The 19,945-nt window shown below is 36.9% G+C and overlaps 3 protein-coding genes across 3 annotated transcripts; 1 reads left to right on the forward strand and 2 right to left on the reverse strand.

Annotated features, from left to right (window-relative positions):
- Positions 1–546: 546 nt before the first annotated feature.
- Positions 547–2,617, forward strand: LOC147855717 (succinate dehydrogenase subunit 5, mitochondrial-like). Its single transcript, XM_087329973.1, has 4 exons — positions 547–775; positions 1,301–1,605; positions 1,918–2,103; positions 2,187–2,617. Exons 1-4 carry the CDS (start codon positions 616–618, stop codon positions 2,244–2,246), a joined length of 711 nt encoding a protein of 236 aa, XP_087186099.1. The 5' UTR covers positions 547–615; the 3' UTR covers positions 2,247–2,617.
- Positions 2,618–3,655: 1,038 nt separating this feature from the next.
- Positions 3,656–5,594, reverse strand: LOC147855718 (pollen-specific protein-like At4g18596). Its single transcript, XM_087330820.1, has 2 exons — positions 5,330–5,594; positions 3,656–4,140 (listed from the first exon to the last, which is right to left on the reverse strand). Exons 1-2 carry the CDS (start codon positions 5,502–5,504, stop codon positions 3,824–3,826), a joined length of 492 nt encoding a protein of 163 aa, XP_087186946.1. The 5' UTR covers positions 5,505–5,594; the 3' UTR covers positions 3,656–3,823.
- Positions 5,595–8,556: 2,962 nt separating this feature from the next.
- LOC147855719 (Oxidoreductase, zinc-binding dehydrogenase family protein) lies at positions 8,557–12,995 on the reverse strand. The gene is made up of 5 exons (XM_087330370.1): positions 12,853–12,995; positions 11,421–11,562; positions 10,253–10,344; positions 9,576–9,800; positions 8,557–9,187 (listed from the first exon to the last, which is right to left on the reverse strand). Exons 1-5 carry the CDS (start codon positions 12,919–12,921, stop codon positions 8,714–8,716), a joined length of 1,002 nt encoding a protein of 333 aa, XP_087186496.1. The 5' UTR covers positions 12,922–12,995; the 3' UTR covers positions 8,557–8,713.
- Between the last annotated feature and the right edge of the window lie 6,950 nt (positions 12,996–19,945).

Below are 19,945 nucleotides of genomic sequence, written 5' to 3' on the forward strand. Positions count from 1 at the left end.
CAGTTATGTTGTATGGGAACTTTGTCCCCAAATGAGTTACATTTGTGTCGCTTCGCTTTGTATTGCAACACCTTAGAAAGTTGCCCTTGCCACATCGCTACCTTTGACGTAGTTCTGATAGCAAGGCTTTTTTGTATTATCATGTTGTTTTAATATAAACATACATTTACGGAAAGAGAGAGAGAGAGAGAGAGAGTCAAGGTGCTTTCTGCCCAACCTCTTCTTCTTCTTCTTCTTCTTCCTCCTCCTCCTCCTTAAACTAAATTTAGAGATTTAAGGCGTTACGAATCAAAAAGTTAGAAAAAGATTCCAATGGCCGTAACGGCCACACAGAGAGAAAGAAGAAAGAAGAAAGAAAGATATATTAATGTCTTTTAAGAGGCCAAAATGGCCTAGAAGACCAAATAAGAGATTACATCTTAAGTGTTGAGAGAGAGAGAGAGAGAGAGAGAGAGAGAGAGAGAGAGAGAGAGAGAGAGAGAGAGAGATAGGGGCATTTCAGGAAATAAAGAAAACGTTATTCCCAATTCTATAATTTCTTCTTCTTCTTCTTCTTCTTCTTCTTCGTCTTCACTGTTCGGTCCGATTCCGACCCTCGACGCACAGCAAACAGCGATGGCGATGGCCAGCAGAATCGTGGCGTCTCAGTCTCGAAGGATTCTTCTCAGAAGAAGATCGAATCTTCTTCCTCTTCTACCCTCCTCCCACTCGTCTCCTTCTCCTTCTTCATCATCGACTCATCGTCTTCTTCGCCCTCATCTGTTTCATCTCCCGGGTAATATCTGATCCTGCTTTCCTTCTCTCTGCCCGTACTATTATACTATTTAGTTCTTTAATTTCTCCTCAGCGCGTGAAAATTTACCCCCGAGGTTTGGTTTCCTTGCTTGCTTTCGTCAATTTCTGGCATATTACCTCAGAAACTGTGGAGAGGAAGAAAAGAAAGATGACGATAACCTTGAGAAAGAAGAGAAAATAAAAATAAAAGTTTATGCATCCTTAACTTATTTTTTGCTTTAGATTCTTTTTCATCTCCATGGGTTTTAGTTTCTTGCGTGCTCACCTTCCTTCCATTCAAAATCAAATGATCTTCCTCATGTTGCTCCATTATTCTGAGATTAGTCTTTTATTGCAAGTCCTGCTCGAGAGACATTTCCCTTTTCTTTTCAACATCATTGTAGTTTTTTACAGATTAATATGGTGCTATGTTTCATCCATGGCATCATCATTTTTTCACATCTGTAGCTTGTTTTGATGCTTCATGCTTATGGAGTCATTCTAATTCTTCAATTCTTTGCCTCAGGAAACAATGCCCTTTCTAATCGACACATCCTTAGGTCAATGTCGACTGGTATTGCTCACCTGCCATCAATATCTGATCCGGACATTCTTCATGCTCTACGGCAGCTCATGGCTGTAAACTGGACAGAAATATCCGATGAGGCTAAAGATGCTGTAGAAGCAGCAGTCACCAAAAAAACTGATGATGCATTAGGCTTGGAGGAACTGAAAAATGCTTGGCGAGTTGCTGAGGCGGTAGAGAAGTTCTCAGGGATCTTGGTATCATTAAGGATGGCTTTGGATGACTACTCTGGTGCGTCTGGAGATGTATGTAGTCATATGATTCATTTGTTGTTTAATCTTGATATTGTTGGAGATTCTAAGATTCTCTCATTGTATGGACATGTTGGTAGCCATTATTTTCTTATAATTTTGACGTTTGATATGCTTGCAAACTCTATGATTCTCTCATTTCTACAGATGTATTAATAATGATTCTCAGAGGCTTGATAGCTTCTCTCATTGCATGGAGATGTTTGTAGTCATGATTCTCTCATTGTTAAATATGGGCATGCTTGCAAAATGTATTGCAACATGGCATTGACTACACTGGCCACTGACCATTAATGATATTTTCAGAAGGTGAGGCCGTTGTCGCCTGTGCTTTTGGAAGCATTAAAATCTGCGTTGTCCAAGTACAACACTTATCTTGCATCTTTTGGCGAAGATGAGTTCTACCTAAAGAAGAAAATCGAAGTAGAGCTTGGAAGCTTGTTGGCTCATATTAAGCAACGGTGCAGTGGTCTTGGTCCAGAATGGGGAAATGTAAGATTTTTTCTTACCTTGCAGTACTTGCTTCTGTTTATGTCATGCTTCATGTATAATTTTACTACATGATTTGTCTACAGATAAGCCTTCTTGGAACATCTGGTATCTCTGGCTCCTTTATTGAGCATCGTGCTCATTGATTTGGAATGCAGGAACTTCATAAAGACTTTGGCGGGGAGAGAAAAATGATGGCTTGCAATTTCAAGATGTACCGAGGACCAATCCTTGTGTGTCAATTTCTCTGTAAACAGATTTTAAATGCTCCAGAGAAATGGAATAAATGTTCATATACACGTATGCTATAATCATTGAACCAATGAAATAGGTTCAATACTTCATTTTAATAGAAAGCATTTTGTTTGATCTAGTTAGTCTTTTAGTTTAGTTTTGAGACTCTGTTAAGGGCTTCATGATCTCTCTCTCTCTCTTGTATAACTTTTCGAATTACTTGGCCTTTGAGCCAATATTTGAATATAGATATTTTATGTTCAAAGATTAAAATGTAACACCCTTTTAATCAAAGAGAGAGATAGAGAGATCCCATATTCTTTTGTCTTCATTGGGTTCCTTGCTCCGTTCTCGAATAAAAAATAGAGAACAAAGAGCAAAAAATGAGGAGCCATGAAACAAAGCATTGAAACTCTCAACTTTGACACAACACTTCTTCCATTTGCTAAGTTTCTATTGAGAAAGCACTTCGTGCAGAGGTTCAAGTACATTGTGTAGCCAGGTGATGATGATGCATAACTTCAATCAATATTAAGACATACACTTTGATGTTACTCACCCCAACCCAAAAAAACTCATGGGCATCCGAGGAATGACCATCCTCATACTGTCCCTACCCTCCTACAATCACACCTACATTAAGAGTCTAGAAATATCAAATATGGAAATGCTTTGTGAGGAAACAACATTATGGCTACAATTTTCCATTAGATGAAAGGAGGTAATGAATTAAGAAAGTGATCCACATTAAACATGATCAAAGAAAGTGATCCACGTAAGTTTCAAATGTCATAGAATAATTATGTTCAAAGAACATGATCACGCTCTCAACAAACATAAGATTTATGAGATGATAACTTCTGCAGATCACTTTCTTTGGTCATATTTAATGTGGATCACTTTCTTCACTCATTGCCTCCTATCATCAAATAGCAAATTCACAAAACTCGTCAAGAGATGACAGGAGGTAATAAAAGAAGATGGCGAACATTGGGAATGTTTTGTGAACAAAACATTAGCGTGATCAAGCACTTTTCTATATATGACCACATTTATAAGGCCAACATTACTTTCCATATATTATTATGCTGCATTTTATTTTGACGAAAACAAGGCACATGACGTCTCTCAATTAAAAACATTCCAAGAATACAATTATCATTTAAATTATATGACATTCAAGCAATATAATTGGTCGACAATCCATGAGACGACATTCAAGCAATCTAATAATCCATGAGACAACATTCAAGTAATATAATCATCCATGAAACAACATGCGAGCAATGTAACCATTCACGAGACAACATACAAACCAATATGAAAGTCACAACTTTGGGAATTCCCTGAGAGAAACATATTTAATAATCATCATCAACCACAAACTTGCTTTCTACAAAACATGTCTTTAACAGGCCTACAATAAAAATATCTATATACTACATACTGCAAGTTGTTGGAAAGAAAGAAAAAACACTAAATAGAGGTTCTAGTCTCCCAAAATGGCTTCTGATGCAAGCTCTTGTGCACAAGAAGATGAAACACGACTTGGTTGGAAGCTAAAGGGACCCGTGTTGATAACATTGTTGGCGAGGCCCGCATTGCGTGTGAGGTAAATACTAGCAAATGCTCTACTGGTGAGTATATTGCATGATGGGTGGGGGCTATGAAGCAATAGTGCCAAACACGTCTCTTTCTCGTGCTGACCTTTAACAGGGATAACAAATTTCCCTTGCCCATCAGTCATTCCTTCTGAATAGGCCGTCACGTGCTGGCTTGACCCACATTGCACCGCTACCTTGGCCCCTTTCACATGCACACAAAAAACCACATTGTTCTCCACTTCCCTCACAAAAAACCCCACTTCTTCAACACTTACCAACCAAAAAGTATATCATATCATAAAGATTAGACGTAAGATTCACACATTGCTGGCTCTTTCACGCACAAAAATCTCACTTCTTCAATACACTCCAAAGCATATCATGAAGATCAGGCATACATATCACACAAGAAATGAAGGTTTTGTCGCACGTTTGTTTTATCGTTTGTAAGTGTTAAGAGAATTGTGTATTTACTTATTGTGTGTGAAAACAAATAGTCACAAATCATCTGTAGATATCACACACTGTTGGGCCCCTTTCATGCACATAAACACCCAACAAACACACCCACTTCTCTAAATAATCAAATATTATTCCAAACACAAGGAGAATTTACAATCTTTATCTTTCAGTTTGAGGGTTGGGGGTACTTTCACACACAAGGCCCTTTAACAACAAAACCAGTTTCTTCAACAACTACCAAAGCATATCATAAAATCATAACACCTATGTGAGTACCTGGATATGGGGTTCTTGGAAGGACCTAGGATTTAGGTTTGAGATTAAGTTGTTAAATTTAGGGTTTAGGTTTTAGCTGTGGAATCTAGATTTTAGATCGAAGGTCTACACAGTTCACAGTCCAGGATGAAATTTATGGTTTAGTATCTCCATCAATGTGTTTATGATTTCAAATATATACATGACCCTTTTAGGGTTTCAATCAATAATGCATAGCTTCACTGGTAGATTGCAGGTAGTAATTTTACCATAAATTTGAGTTTTTCAAGGCAGTCATTGAAATTCACCTTACGAAATTTGTGACCTATTAATCCCATGTTTCTAGCTGATATTACTCATTGATTCACAATTTAGAGTTTAGGGTTTCCATCAATGCAGTATTGATCTTAGTGTACACGGGACTTATTCACTAGTCCATGATTGCTTTAAAATATCATCTTCAATTATTTCACTAGACATTGTGTCTTGACCATTGCTGATCTTTATTCATAATTCACAATCACTTGACAAAGATCAGACAGATACATTCCATATGCACAACAAAGTAGGAAACGACTTGATCTGAGGAAGAGATTTTGCTCATTGATTCACAATCATTTGACAAAGATGATTACATCAATAGATGCCATACATAACATACCAATCATACATACCAGAGAGGAAAAAGCTCGAACTTGCGAAGTGCCCTGCTGCACAAGCATCACAATACACACGACCCTCCACACTGAGTGTATCCTCAGCAGAAACCCAGCAAATGGAGGTGAAGAAAAAGAGGAAGAAGAGGAAGATCCGAGCCAAACATAGAGTTCCAATACAATGCTTCACCATCGTTTGCTCTCTGTTCCCTGTTCTTTCTTCTGGAGCCAAAGAAAAGGTTTCAGAGAATTTAGAAGAGAGGAAAGGAAAGCAATGACAAACAAACAAACAAACAAAGAAGAAGGTGGGTGGGTGGGTGGGGTTCTTTCTAGATTTAGTTTGATGAGAATGCTTTACAAGGCCACACTATTTTACTTACTACTACCAATGGGCCCGGTTTCGGCTCAAACCGAACCGAACTGTTATGCCATTGTTGAAAGGTTTATAAGTTCCAAAATAATTAAATGGTTTGGTTTGGTTTGGTTTTAATTAATAATAAACGGTTCGATTTTAGTTCGGTTCGATTTTGAAACAGGGCTTATAGGTTTATAGGTTTACTTGGTTTGGTTTATATATTTTTGGGCTAACTTTTTTTATCCCGTAAATGTTTATATAATTTAATGGTTTAATTAATGTTTTTTATTGATCTAATTCACTTAACTTAAATGTTTATTTAATCTAATGGCTTTATTAATTCTTATTTATTTATTTATTTATTTAACCATAAATGTTTATTTAATTTAGTGTATTTTTATTTATTTAAGTTTTTTAATTAGTTTGGCTTAAATGTGGTTAGGTTTAAACTTTTTATTATGTAAATGGCTCGAATTGGTTTCAACTTTTCCCTAAACAGTTTTGGTTTAAATAGTTTGGTTTACCTTTTCTTAAATGGTTTGGTTTAACGGCTTGAAAGTTCATAAACGATTTGGTTTGGTTTTTGTTTTATATAAATGGTTTGGTTCAATTCAATTTGGTTTCAAGGCAAAGAAACCGAATCGAACCGGGCCCATTGCGACAAGTTACTACACATGGATTGTGTCACTCTTGTCATTCATAACAACAAGGGTTCAAATCCTTTCTCTTAGCTGTTGGAACATTCACAAAACTTCACTTCTCGGGTGAATGTTTCACAAGGCTAGTAGGAAACTTGCGAGCACAAGTATGTGGGCCTCTGCCCATGGGATACAGTAAATGATTCGATGGAGAAACCCTGATAGAAGGTAAGTGGGTAGTTGCCTCATCTTATCAAAGCAACCTAAATCAAATTTAGGCAATGAATCATACGATGGAGAAAACGTGATAGAAGTTAAGTGGTTAGTTGTGTCGTCTTATCAAACCAACCTAAATCAAATTTGGATTTTACTAGGTGCTTGTGATGAGACCATGGAAAAGGGATATGGTGTTGAGATGGTTGTAGATTCATGATATTTTCAACTGGAGTTGGGTGTGTCGTTGCATTATCTTATCAAAGAAGCCTAGAAAAATTTTGGGTTTTAGTAGGTGCTTGGGATGATACCTTGGAAACAAGATGTGGTGTTTGCTATGGTTGTAGAATAGTGATTTTCAAAAAGCTTCAGGGATAGTTGAGAAAACCAAATCTTTAATAAGGTTGTGTTCACAAGGTGTAGATGGAAGCCTTGGTAAAAGAGAACATGATGCTAGTGTGGTACTAATGAAGCTTGAGAAGTGTGAAAGGCAACCTTATGAAAGATTGCATTGCATTCCTCATGCAAAGAGGTAAGGGGGAACCTAAGGCTTTTAAGACTATAGTCTTGGACCAAATTTGAATAAGGATACATTCACAAAGGCATTCGAAGTAAAGTGTTGCAGGAAATATTTCATAAGGGGTGGATTGACTAGGCAAGATGTGGGCAAGAGAATAATGTAGTTTTGTAAGGTAACCAATGACTTGGAAAACAATAGAATATATGATTGGTAGATACAAACCTACAATTGCATAGTCCGAGGGTGAATCTTAATAATAAATTGAAACATGAACATATAACATGTATAAAACCATGAATGCACGCAATACATAGTGATTTATTGAAATAACGTAGTGAGTGTAAGGCTTCATGAATGTAATGATTTCTTTTTGCTTTAAAAGGAATTGGAAAAGCCAATAAGGAAGTACAACAATAGTCACTCATAGAAGAAATTTGGGTGGACCATGGCACATATTCAGAGGGTCAATTGCATCAAGATCAACAATAGCAAATAAGAAATCAAATTTGAAGAATGTCACTAAGCCCACTTATTCACTCACCATTGTGTGATTACACACGCGTATACTCTATATGTGAACACATGCATTTAGACATAAATATTTAAAGAAATAAACAAATAAACAAATAAATAAAAATGCACTAAACAAGTTTAAATCCCAATTTAAACAATAAACACCTGATAAATGAGATCTTATACAATTTCTGCAATTCTATGGAAACTCTGATTACGAGGTAAAAGAAAAGTGCTTGTGTGATGATGCATATATAATCCAAGTCTCATATTCATGTCCTACATTCTAAACCTATATTCTACCGAACAGATTACACTGTCACCCACTTTGCATGTCAACCAACCAACCCTACAAATTAAACTCTTTCAATAGGTCAAATAACAAAAACAAACATCATCGATATGCATTGCAGACAAGAGCAAGCTCCACACAACATTAATCATGTTGCTTCAATTTGACACTTAATCATGATGATGAAGTACAAAGTAATAACAGCCAAACTGATCAGCACAATTGATAAACTCATAATCTGAAACAGCTACCGGCATATATAGATTAGCAAGAAATCACTTTCTCTAGCAAATGGAAGCTTTTGATAGGGAAATCTTATTTAGTTTCATGTTCATGAACCAAATAGATCAAATGAGGTGATGGGATATTAAGAGAGAACCACCAGAGCCGTACCAATCTGATTTCTGATAGGGCAAGATTTCTAGGTAATAAGGGAAACTCGTGTACAGTTCTAATCTGGCAAATAGAGTTGTGCCCCAGTCTGGTTTCTACTGGAACAAAAATTCTTGATAATAAGAGAAATTAACTCAATCTACATAGATCAAAGTAATTTTATTAAACTTTGAAATTTTGAACTTTACCATTTTGTTCAAGGTCTGATCCTGGTTTTAATCATAATTACCATTTGTTTCGTCTGTAAAAGTACTAATTCTAAAGAACCGTTTTAATCATAAAACTAATTCTAAAAGAATTATCGGCATGTTAAAATCTGCCTTCAACCATCAGATGCATTATGAATTTCACAAAGAAGTAGATTCCTACATTTTCAACATACCAATTTAAACTTTACATTCAGTAACAAAATGCAGTGGTCAATACAAAACATTTATACAGAACTTTTTTCAAGATAAAACTCCACTTTCTTCACTCTTCACTCCTGAAAGGTCACCACTATTTTCCCTGTAGCATGTCCCTCTATACTTCTCACCCATGATTCTTCAGCCTTTCCAAAAGGATGCTGTGAATCTACAATATTTCTCAACTTCCCGTCTTTCACCAATTCACCCAACAACTTCAAATCTTCTGCATTTGGTGATGCCATGAAAGGAACAAGCTTCTGCTTCGAAAATGTGACCTTTTTGAAAATTGTATGCACAATTGACTTGAAATTTGGGGTAAGATCTATCACTTTGCCATTAGGTGTGAGTGTGGAGCTAAACTTAGACCATGGAATACCTGTTGCACAATGGATAATAGCATCATATTTAACTCCGGATGGACTCTTCAAGGCATCTCCTTCTGGTGACTTATAGTCCAATACCTCATTGGCACCAAGACTTTTTACTAGATCAATATTTCGCGCTCCACAAGTAGCTGTCACATGTGCTCCGGTGAGCTTTGCAATCTACGCATATATTGATCAAGAAAAACATTACATGATGTTTATCAAATAATCATTATTTTGAAGAGACACATTGTGAAATTGAAGATACACATTGTGAAATTTTGGAAGGCTAGCCCAAATTTGGGTTTGCATAAGCTAATGATTCAGCCAACCACTGATCCACAAATGGCATGGACTTGAAGAGCATTAACCAATTAAGATCCAGTCTTTTCTAAGTGAACAGTGGATCTTTGTATTTCATCCTATTTTGGTATTTGAGAATAGCATTGGAAAAAGCATCTAGAAGTTTGATTTCATATGATACAAAATCTTAAATTTCATCCTATTTGGTATTTGAGACATGAGTGCAAGATGCAATCAAATTTAATAAATGAAATAGATTACTGACCTGAACGGCATATATGCCAACACCACCAGATGCTGCAGTAATAAGAAGATTGGCTTTACTTGTTCCATCAAGTTTTATCCCTGCTCCATTTGAGTCACGAATGGCTTGTAAGGCAGTAATAGCTGCGACAGGAAGAGAACATCCATCTATAGCAGTGACACCTTCAGGTCTTTTGGCAGTGTATTTAAGAGAAGCAATAGCATATTCAGCAAATGCACCTCCTTTCTATACACAAAACACAGCCGATCAAGCAGTTGGCAGTGTATTTAAGAGAAGCAATAGCAAATTCAGCAAATGCACCTCCTTTCTATACACAAAAAAAGCCAATCAAGCAGATTGTCACACATACCAACTCTATATAAACTACAAAATTGCTCTCTGGTAATTAAAATTTGGGGAACAACTCTGAAATATTGCTGTGGTTAATTCTATACTTGAGCAAATGCCTGTGTAAACAAAAACATTTTTTTCCATAACTTATAGTACGTACATAAACAGAAATATGGAAACAAGGCAATCTATTACAAGGTACTGCTACATAGGTAATAGTATATACATCAATCGATATATGTTAAATTTTCAAGACCTGGCCACCTTACACTCGCCTCACACAACATTTAGCTTTGTCATCTGGTCAATTCCCAGTATTATATAACCTACCAAGGAAAGATATTTACATTCAATTCAAGCCAGCTTATAACTTTATCCCCTAGTGAGAATGTATTCACTCCAGGGCCCACTGATACAACCTCCCCTGCGATGTCTGTCCCTGAAAACAGAAACATACTTCGTTAATTTGTGATCATAGGATTATTGGTATGAAACTCCAAGAAATTTGGTTTCATAAATTTAAATATTTATCCAGCACCATTTTAAAATTAAGTTCTCTTAATCATGTCAGTGCATACTACTTCATTTTAAGTACGTTTTGAATGACAGTACATTCAAGCTGAATGTAGACCAGGTTCTATAAAACCAGAAAGGGAGACACAGTTTTTTGTCTTAGGATAAAAGGGATAATAATTTCATAGATCTACTCTCAACAACAAAACAATGGGTCTTGTGTCCCCACAATGTGAAGCAGGACATAGACAAAAGCATTCAAATGTAGGGCAAGTAAAAAAACCTAGAGTTTTTGGCTCTCTCTCTCTCTTTCTCTCTATCCATCTATCAAGATTAGTGTTAAGTGTTTCACTCTACACCTCACACCAATAACCTGTTGTGGAGAGGAAGGAGAGAAATAAGAAGATGACAAACGGAGGATGAAATAAGGATGAGTAAAGATGAAGGTTAAGAAAGATACAAAAGAGAAACTTGTATTAATTGAAGATGAAATAAAGGAGTGTAGTCCAAACTAGTTTTGCTCTAAATGACTGAGCTCTTAAATGGACCTAGGTGCTTGCTTAAAAATACAATCCATTATACAGCAAACATTTCTGTGCCTTGTTCATGTACTCTTGAAGAGAAAAGTGGATACTACAAAGTACTGGGCTGATACACACCATGCAATCAATATAGCACATAGAAAATGTATCATTCATTACATTACCTTATGATATAGCCAAGGGATACCCTCATAGTTCCAATCAATCAACATAACAAGGACGTGCATATTGGAATCACTAGGAAAATAAGTCTAGCCCTTCTAGAATTTGTGCATCAGAATAACACATTGAAACCAGATCATCTCATGAGATTACCTCATGATAGAAAAAACTCATATACACAAAACCCATATACCATGGAGGCACAATAAGTTGTGAACACCTAATAAATACATAAATCATACATCATGGAGACATGATATGTTGTCAACATCTAATGCATACACAAGTGGAGCAGTACCTGGAACATATGGAAATTTAGACGGAATGAAAGGACGGATAATTCCCTTCTGGATCTTCCAATCTATCGGGTTAACACTTGCAGCTTCGATTTTCACTAAAATTTCTCCAGACTTTGGTGTTGGCACAGGAATTTCTACGTGCTACATAAATCATCAACATTTGCAATCAGAAAAGAAATCACAAATACATTAACAATACAAGCATGCCCAGCAATTGATATCAATGGATAAACGACACATATTCTTCATGTTCACGTTTTCCAGATAATAGCATTTTCTAGCATAAACCCAAATTGAGAAACATATGCAATCTTCCAAATTTTGAGCTGAAGACCACAGTTTTGAACATCTTAACTTTGCAGTTCATTTCAACCTCGACATATTCTATGTAGTATTTCTGAAGTAGTATCCTAACCTCTTGGTTAATAACCTTGCTTAGAAAAATAAACGTTTCTACATTTCTTGAGATACCTGGAAACCAAGATATTAGCGCTTTCTTTTAAAATACCTACACTAAGAAAACAAAAGGTGCTAGTCGCAAGTTACATCTAGTATTTCTGTTGACATTTTGGTTAGACTTAAAAGAAAGTATTCTGACAATCCCCAGATCCCATCTGGTAATTCAATTGAGATGCGTTGATTTATAGGGAAAACAATAAACTAGAGTTGTAAAAATCTGATATTTCTGTTGAAAAACCTGGACTAAGAAAATAAATTCTCGCAGTTCACATGTTTCACCTAGTATTTCTCATCATCCATATACTAACACAATCAAGTTTTATTTCTAACAGTTCTTCAATTATACTTGGTATCAATAAATACGGGTAGTATTCTGACAATCCCCAGATCCCATCTGGTAATTCAATTGAGATGCGTTGATTTATAGGGAAAACAATAAACTAGAGTTGTAAAAATCTGATATTTCTGTTGAAAAACCTGGACTAAGAAAATAAATTCTCGCAGTTCACATGTTTCACCTAGTATTTCTCATCATCCATATACTAACACAATCAAGTTTTATTTCTAACAGTTCTTCAATTATACTTGGTATCAATAAATACGGGTAGTATTTGAACAATTTTTATTCGATAATCTTCACTGGAAGAAGAATTCCAGGTATGCCAGAAAGCGCCATCAACATTTCTGTTAAAAATGTCAAGATCTACACAAAAGTGATTTCTAACCAGTATTTACTGTTGATTATTGGGCTAGACTTAAAAGGAAAAGTTTCTAACAGTTCTGAGATTCCATGTTTACGTTTTGCATTGAAATGCCTAGAATTTTAAGCACGCAAAATCAGATAGTATCCTTGCCATATCTACATTTCGGATAAAGATTAGACCTGTTGAAAGACAAAGGCTGGCCTTAACCTAAGGGGAGGAAGAGAAATTTCTGGGCCTTAGTACAAAAGAGAAAATTGATGTTTGTAACCTTGAGAGAAGAAGCACCTCCGCCATAGGATGAATACTGCACGGCCTGCATAATCTTAGAGCTCGCCATAGCACCACAATACAGACAGACCGGACGATGACGAGAAGAAGGCCGAGACAGACAGAGAGAGAGAGAGAGAGAGAGAGAGAGAGAGAGAGACTTGCCGCCCCAAGTTAAAAGTCTCGGTATCTCTCACACTCTGGTTTCACACTTGTCCGGACAAAAACATCCGAACTTATTATTTTGACGATGAGATGCGTGATTTCACACTTGTCCGCCCAACAGAACAACAGCCCACCGGCTCCCCCCCCCCCCCCCCCCCACACACACACATTTCTCGTGTGCTGTTTCATCGTATAACTTTGACTATATATGTTTATAAAGTGTGTATTTTAATGAAAGTACTAACTATAAGCATATATTGACACATCCGTGATATTCGCAATATGTATTCGATCGACGAAATGGCCCCAAGAACATTATAAATACCATTCGTATGCCAGTATCCTTACATATATGTCAATATTCTGAACAATGATCATTTTTGCACTCTAAGATGAAAGAGGTTGACAACCAATGAGGTTTTGTCTATTTGAAACATTAATGACAACAAAATATGTATGTTAATCATGTCAAACATCATTTGAATTGTGCTCTAGTCATCACTATTGAATGATCAGATAGACTTTTAAGCATAGCTATTGCATGTCGAAACTTTGTGAGGGCATATTATGATCAACATGAACACCCAATATGAATACAATTGTCTTTTGGGAAGAATATGTACACATAGTACAAATTAATTTTTAATTATTTAACCTTATTGGTGAACTTGTCCCAACTAAATTTCCAAATAGAAGATTGGATACAAAAGAAATAAATGAGATGAGAAGAGAGATTTACTGATTTCAAAGTGGCATGAATTTCAGCCAAATGCAAGAGGAGGCGAGGATGTAGGCGTCACGTAGGAGGAGGTGAAGATGTAGCCAAACCATAATTCTCTAGGAACAAGATGTTGTTCATTGTTCGAGCTATTCAATTTTCGTTGTTCCTTGTAGGTTGTTCCCTGTTCACTGCTCTTTGAATACTCTTTTTTTTTCAAAAAAAAACGAATACTTTTTCATGCATTCATATTCACGTTCATTTGCATTCATGGGGAAGGCCCCACGAATGCAAATATGGACCTGTCTATGACTACAAGTAACACCACTAAAGTTCCATAAACATTAATTAAATATAAAATGTTGCATTTTTAGTGTATTTTAATAAAGTATATGTAATGTCATTAAATTTCCATAAACCTTAAAAATACAATATTGCATTATTATGAAGTTATTTAAAAAATTATTATCTCTTCCAGATATGTTTCTAATGACAATGCATACAAGCTGAATGTAGATCAAGTTTAGGTTCCATAAAACCAAAATGAGAGACTCAATTTTTGGTCCCAGGATAAAAGGGATATTACAAATGAATAATCTCATAGATCTACTCAACAACAAAACAAAGGGTCTTGTGTCCCCACAATGTAAACATGGACAAAGAAAGAAAGATATATTAACATCTTTAAAGGCCAAATTTGGCCCATGAGGCAATTAGTTTACAACAAAATAGGGTGTTTACCCAATCATCAAAAATAAAATAAAATAAAAATAGAACTTAAGCCAAAAGAGTTCTAGTATTGTACAAAACATGTTACGGTGTAACATATTCTATAAAGGAAATGACTTTGTACTAGGCCTAGTTTCATTTCCATCCAAGTCTCTCGAAAAGAAGCAGGGGGTCAAAGGGTTTCGATGTGGGTTTGACCTGTGGTTCTGATGTAAAAGATACCCCAACCATAGCCTCTAGGCGGTGTAGCTCACGTTCCTTTATTTCTTAATTGGTTCTATACCACGTCGGGTTGCTTTGAAACCCAACATCTGCGAGCGTTTGTTTATTCTTTGGTTTTCTGCTTCATCAAGGAAGAGGTCGAGTGGTGCATGTGTGTCCATATTCATCGTCTCCCCCTGTCCATGAAAAACATCATTGGTTACATGAACTTGGTGAATATTAAAAAGGTTATTGTTACCATTTGGTAGTTTATTCTCTCTATGTTGTTTTAGCTCTAAGATATATCTGCTTGATTTCTTGATATCTAGAGTATCTAATAGTTTGGAGAGGGTCCGAGTATGTCTTGGTATTTTTCCCTTATCACGGCGTAAGTTGGACACTTGCATGTAAAGTGGTGTTCATCCTCTATCTCTATGCGACATAATCTACATATCCTTTCCTCTCTAGGGACCCCATTAGTATGACCATTCTCAATCTCAAGTTGGTGAGATGATATTCTAAGTTGTCCAATGGCAACCCTTAGTGCATTTGGTAAGAATGTATCTAGATATTTTGGTTGTGTAATAAAACCCAACTTAAAGAAGTGCATGAACTGTTCCTTATAGTACAATATTTTAGATGGGAGTGGCTCTAGTGGGGTGATCCATTTATACCGAGTGTAAATTTGCCATATTTCTTGGCGTATTACTTTATTACGGTCCTCGCAAGAGATTAAAGTTTTATCAATCTCGTGGTTGTACCTAAGGGGAGGTAGGTTATTAATGTCTAGGTCATTTGCAAGACACCAACTCACCATCATGTTATACCAAGAGTTAGTATATCTAGACTCATAAAGTGATCGAGATGCCTCAAAAACGTGAGATATCCTATCTTGTGGTTGGCTATGTATCTATGAATAAAAACTAACAATTGGAAGAGTGCTTCTATTAACATTGGGGGCAGACTCAACTCTGCTCTAATAATGTCATGTGGCACAGTCGATTTGCTTCGGAGTTGACGTGATAACATCTTCACCGAAGGTCTCTCTAATTGTGTCGACATGAAGGACGGTAGACCTGGAGCCCATACTACTAATGCATACATGAGTGAAGGGGTCACTAATGAGTCGAAGAGCCACCCCTTAGTTCGTGGCTCTTTAAAGTATGTGTGGTGGCATTGTCTCTCTAAGAGTGAGAGGGATGTATATCCTTTCGTAAGTCTATCTTTGGTTGCCTATGTCATTGAAAAATTACCTAAGTGAGCACTGAAAGTGACTCCAAGATATACATATGATCCAATTACCCCAAGTGGTATGTGAGAGAGGGTTAGGTGACACTTAGTTCTAACTCAAGCCGATGCGTGAAAGATGAGGACTTTAGTTTTCCCTAATTTCACTACCAATCCTCATTGTGTGCAAAAGTCATCTAAGGCATTAAGGTGCCTTTGTAGGTCGTGTTTAGACTCGGAGAGCAAAACTATGTCATTTGCATTGATCAAGATACTAACTTGCGTACCCCCAAGGACTACTTTGTTGCCTCCCTTACGAGCAATAAAATCTATGATCTCATCAATGTAGATCCCAAAAAGAGTCAGTGATTGGGGGCAACCTTGTTTTACACCAATGGTGTTATTGAAGCAATTGGATAGGCCACTTGGGCATCATACGCAGCCAGAGAGCATCGGAGTTGGAGTATTCACTGGAGACACATTATATGACTCCCTTGGAAAAGGTTTTGCTACCACCGAGGCGTAGGTGGGCTCTAATCTTGCCCTTGGCATCTGGAACTTACGTTCCAAATGTCGTTCGAAAAGACGGTTGTCGCATCTCACCACGCGATTGATTGCTTTGTCAATGACTTTGGTTCTTCGGGGAAGGTCAAGAGTAAATTCTTGACATCGTTACGTAAACCATAAGGAAATTGCTCCATAAGTTCTTGGTCATCCCAAGGGATATCGAAGGCGAGTAGGCGGAAATCTGCAACGTATGTGGAGGTTGGACGATCACCTTGACGTAATCATCGGATTTTGTTGATTGTTGTATTATTCTTGAGCGCTAATAATGGTCATAGTATGAGAGAAAAGAGGAATAAGATATTAGTATGAATGGAGGGAGAAGTAAGAAGATAAAGGAAGAGAAGGATGGAAACCAAATCGGTTCAAACTGTCAGGAGCAATACTAAGACAGAGAAGTACTGTCAGGAACAATACTAAGATAGAGAAGGAATTAGTACTAAACGATGAGGATTAGTACTAAGGGAGGTGTAGAACTCTCGAGAGAAGGAAAGAGTGAGGGAGAGGGAGGGAGGGAGGGAGGGAGAGAGAGAGAGAAAGAATGATGATAACAAAATATATATATTATGTTAAGAGAATATACAATAGTAGCTAGGAGGCTTAAGACTAGCGTTGAACCGATTTGGTTCGAAATAATGCCTTGTGCCTCCTTTTATAGTGTTCTCAGGAGTACTCCTGAAGTTTCTCTAGAGAGAGAATGATGATAACAAAATATATATATTATGTTAAGAGAATATACAATAGTAGCTAGGAGGCTTAAGACTAGCGTTGAACCGATTTGGTTCGAAATAATGCCTCGTGCCTCCTTTTATAGTGTTCTCAGGAGTACTCCTGAAGTTTCTAGAGAGAGAGAATGATGATAACAAAATATATATATTATGTTAAGAGAATATACAATAGTAGCTAGGAGGCTTAAGACTAGCGTTGAACCGATTTGGTTCGAAATAATGCCTTGTGCCTCCTTTTATAGTGTTCTCGGGAGTACTCCTGAAGTTTCTAGAGAGAGAGAATGATGATAACAAAATATATATATTATGTTAAGAGAATATACAATAGTAGCTAGGAGGCTTAAGACTAGCGTTGAACCGATTTGGTTCGAAATAATGCCTTGTGCCTCTTTTTATAGTGTTCTTAAGAGTACTCTTGAAGTTTCTAGAATGTTCCAGAGAAGTCTGGAATATACATCAATTTTCTATAGTAAAACTTAAATGAAAATAATATCTTTTCTATTACAACATATGGTCTAATGGTGAAGAGCTCGACCCATGTAACATAAGGTCATGGGTTCGAATCTTGCTATATCATGACACAAATCATGTCATTTGGTATCTCCAAGCTTTAAAGCCTATCAAATAACCGCTCTCTAGGTATTGTTTCAAAGGCTTGCCTTTCGGAAGTTTCCAATATAACAATATAACTTCTTCTTGCAGGCCTTTGAGAAGTTTCCAAAATAACAATATAACTTCTTCTTGCGAGCCTTTGTCTGGTCAATTAAGCATCTAGGTGTGAAAATACAGTCAATATTAGAGAAGGCTCGTCTAAATCCAACTTATTCAAGTGCTCGAAGACTTAAGGTCTCCATATAATCGTTGAACTCTACTTCCATTGCTACAACATATAATTTTCCGAGTGTATGACCTATCATAATGGTCCTATATGTAGTTGGGTTCATGGGGTTCCCTCCTTTTGTATGGGGGCCAATGTGTTCATAGTCCACTATGGTGGAAAACCCTCGGCTAGGGCACAATTGAAGATTAGAGTTAAAAAGGGAGCTAGGCACTCTCATGCATATATGATGTGTTCTGCTCGCAATCTTGTGTGGTGCATGGACTTTCTATATTGTAATTTCTTTATGACCTTCGTGATCCTAAAGGTCATGAAAAGTGTCCCCATCGTAGGTCGAGGTGTAGAAGGCATGGGAATGGGTGGCTAGTTCGGGACTTGATAAAGTCTCTTTGTATATTTGTGCCAGGTGTTGGGATCCTCGATGGGTGTTTGTGGTCTTGGTTCCCGTAGTCTCTTCCATGCAGTGGTGCAATCGCTGCTCATGAGCATAGGGTAGAGTTCCCAATATTGAGATGTCTCCCACACTCGTCTCTTACAGTGTGTCCTTTAGCGCATTTCTTCGCGGGCCTATACTGAGGTAATAGTACCAATGAGTCACGATACATTAAGTTGTCTTTATAAGTCTCTACAATCCTCATCATACCATCTATTTTGTGGCATAGACCCTATTCTTCCCTGATTGGAGTGTTTCGTTTATGGGAAACTACTAATTGTTGCAGAGTGAGGGATGTGTATGAGTTCCATAGTAAGGTTTTCTAAAGGCAAGGAGTAATCAAGAGAGTAGATGTAAGAGAGCTCATGTGTGAAATGTATTGTGGTGTGATGGCTTGGTTGACTAGAGTTTGTGGCATTGGAGATATGACATTTTAGCTCAGAGTATAAGAAGTTATGGTTCGTGCCAATAGGACATGGGGTTACTCGAAAGGAGTTAATCATGTAGATAGCTTTAGGGCGTCCTATTAGATAATCAATTATGCTTTCCCCTCCATGTGGGAAACATGTGAGCTCTTCCAAGCCCGACCACTTGGCTAAACCATTATGTATGATCATCCGGTGCCGACTGCCAAGACACAAGCACTCAAGTGTAGGGCAAGTAAAAAAACCTAGACTTTGTTGCTCTTTCTCCTCTTCTTCTTGAATTTCCCCACTTTAGATGTGAACTCCCTCTCTCTCTCTCTCTATTAAGATTCGTGTTATGTGTTTCCCTTTACACCTCACACTAATCACCTCTAGTGGAGAGATAGGGAAGAATAATAGGAAGAAGACAAATACAAAAATGACAAGGGTATGATGAATAAGAATGAGTAGGTAAGAAGGTTAAGAAAGATTAAACAAGCGAAAAATGTATTAATGAAAGATGAAATAAAGTAGTGTACTCCAAACTAGTTTTGCTCTAAATGAGTGAGCTCTTCAATGGACCTAAGTGCTTTCTCATAAATACAATCCATTATACATGAAACATTTTTGGGCCTTGTTCATGTACTATTGAAGAGAAAGGTGGGTACCATGCAATCGTTATAGGCTATAGCACATAAAAAAGGTATCATTCAGTGAGATTACCTTATCATATAGCCAAGGCATACCCTCATAGTTCCAATAAATTGACATAACAAGGAGATGCATATTGGAAGCACCAACACAATAAGTCTAACCCTTCTAGAATTTGTGCATCAAAGTAACACATAGAACGAGATCACTCGCCAAGGCATAGCCTCATAATTCCAATCAATCAACATAACAGGGATATACATATTGGAAGCACTAGGACAATAAATATAGCCCTTCAAGAATTTGTGCATCAAAATAATACATATAAACCAAATCATCTCGTGAGATTACATCACGATAAAAAAAACTGATATATCCATAATCGATATACCATGGAGGCACATATAAGTCGTGAACATCTAATATGTACATAAAT

The sequence above is a fragment of the Azolla caroliniana genome, unplaced genomic scaffold (genome assembly GCF_043228905.1).
Source record: "Azolla caroliniana isolate FFs.n. ecotype wild unplaced genomic scaffold, voAzoCaro1.0.p SCAF_14, whole genome shotgun sequence".
Classification (NCBI taxonomy): domain Eukaryota; kingdom Viridiplantae; phylum Streptophyta; class Polypodiopsida; order Salviniales; family Salviniaceae; genus Azolla; species Azolla caroliniana.

Coding starts and splice junctions, on each gene's coding strand:
- LOC147855717 (XM_087329973.1), top strand. CDS start 616: ATGGCGATGGCCAGCAGAATCGTGGCGTCTCAGTCTCGAAGGATTCTT. Junction 1,606..1,917: donor ACTCTGGTGCGTCTGGAGAT/GTATGTAGTCAT, acceptor TGATATTTTCAG/AAGGTGAGGCCGTTGTCGCC. Junction 2,104..2,186: donor TTGGTCCAGAATGGGGAAAT/GTAAGATTTTTT, acceptor ATTTGTCTACAG/ATAAGCCTTCTTGGAACATC.
- LOC147855718 (XM_087330820.1), bottom strand. CDS start 5,504: ATGGTGAAGCATTGTATTGGAACTCTATGTTTGGCTCGGATCTTCCTC. Junction 4,141..5,329: donor TTCGAGCTTTTTCCTCTCTG/GTATGTATGATT, acceptor TGCATGTGAAAG/GGGCCAAGGTAGCGGTGCAA.
- LOC147855719 (XM_087330370.1), bottom strand. CDS start 12,921: ATGGCGAGCTCTAAGATTATGCAGGCCGTGCAGTATTCATCCTATGGC. Junction 11,563..12,852: donor GAGGTGCTTCTTCTCTCAAG/GTTACAAACATC, acceptor TGATTTATGTAG/CACGTAGAAATTCCTGTGCC. Junction 9,188..9,575: donor TTGGCATATATGCCGTTCAG/GTCAGTAATCTA, acceptor ATATATGCGTAG/ATTGCAAAGCTCACCGGAGC.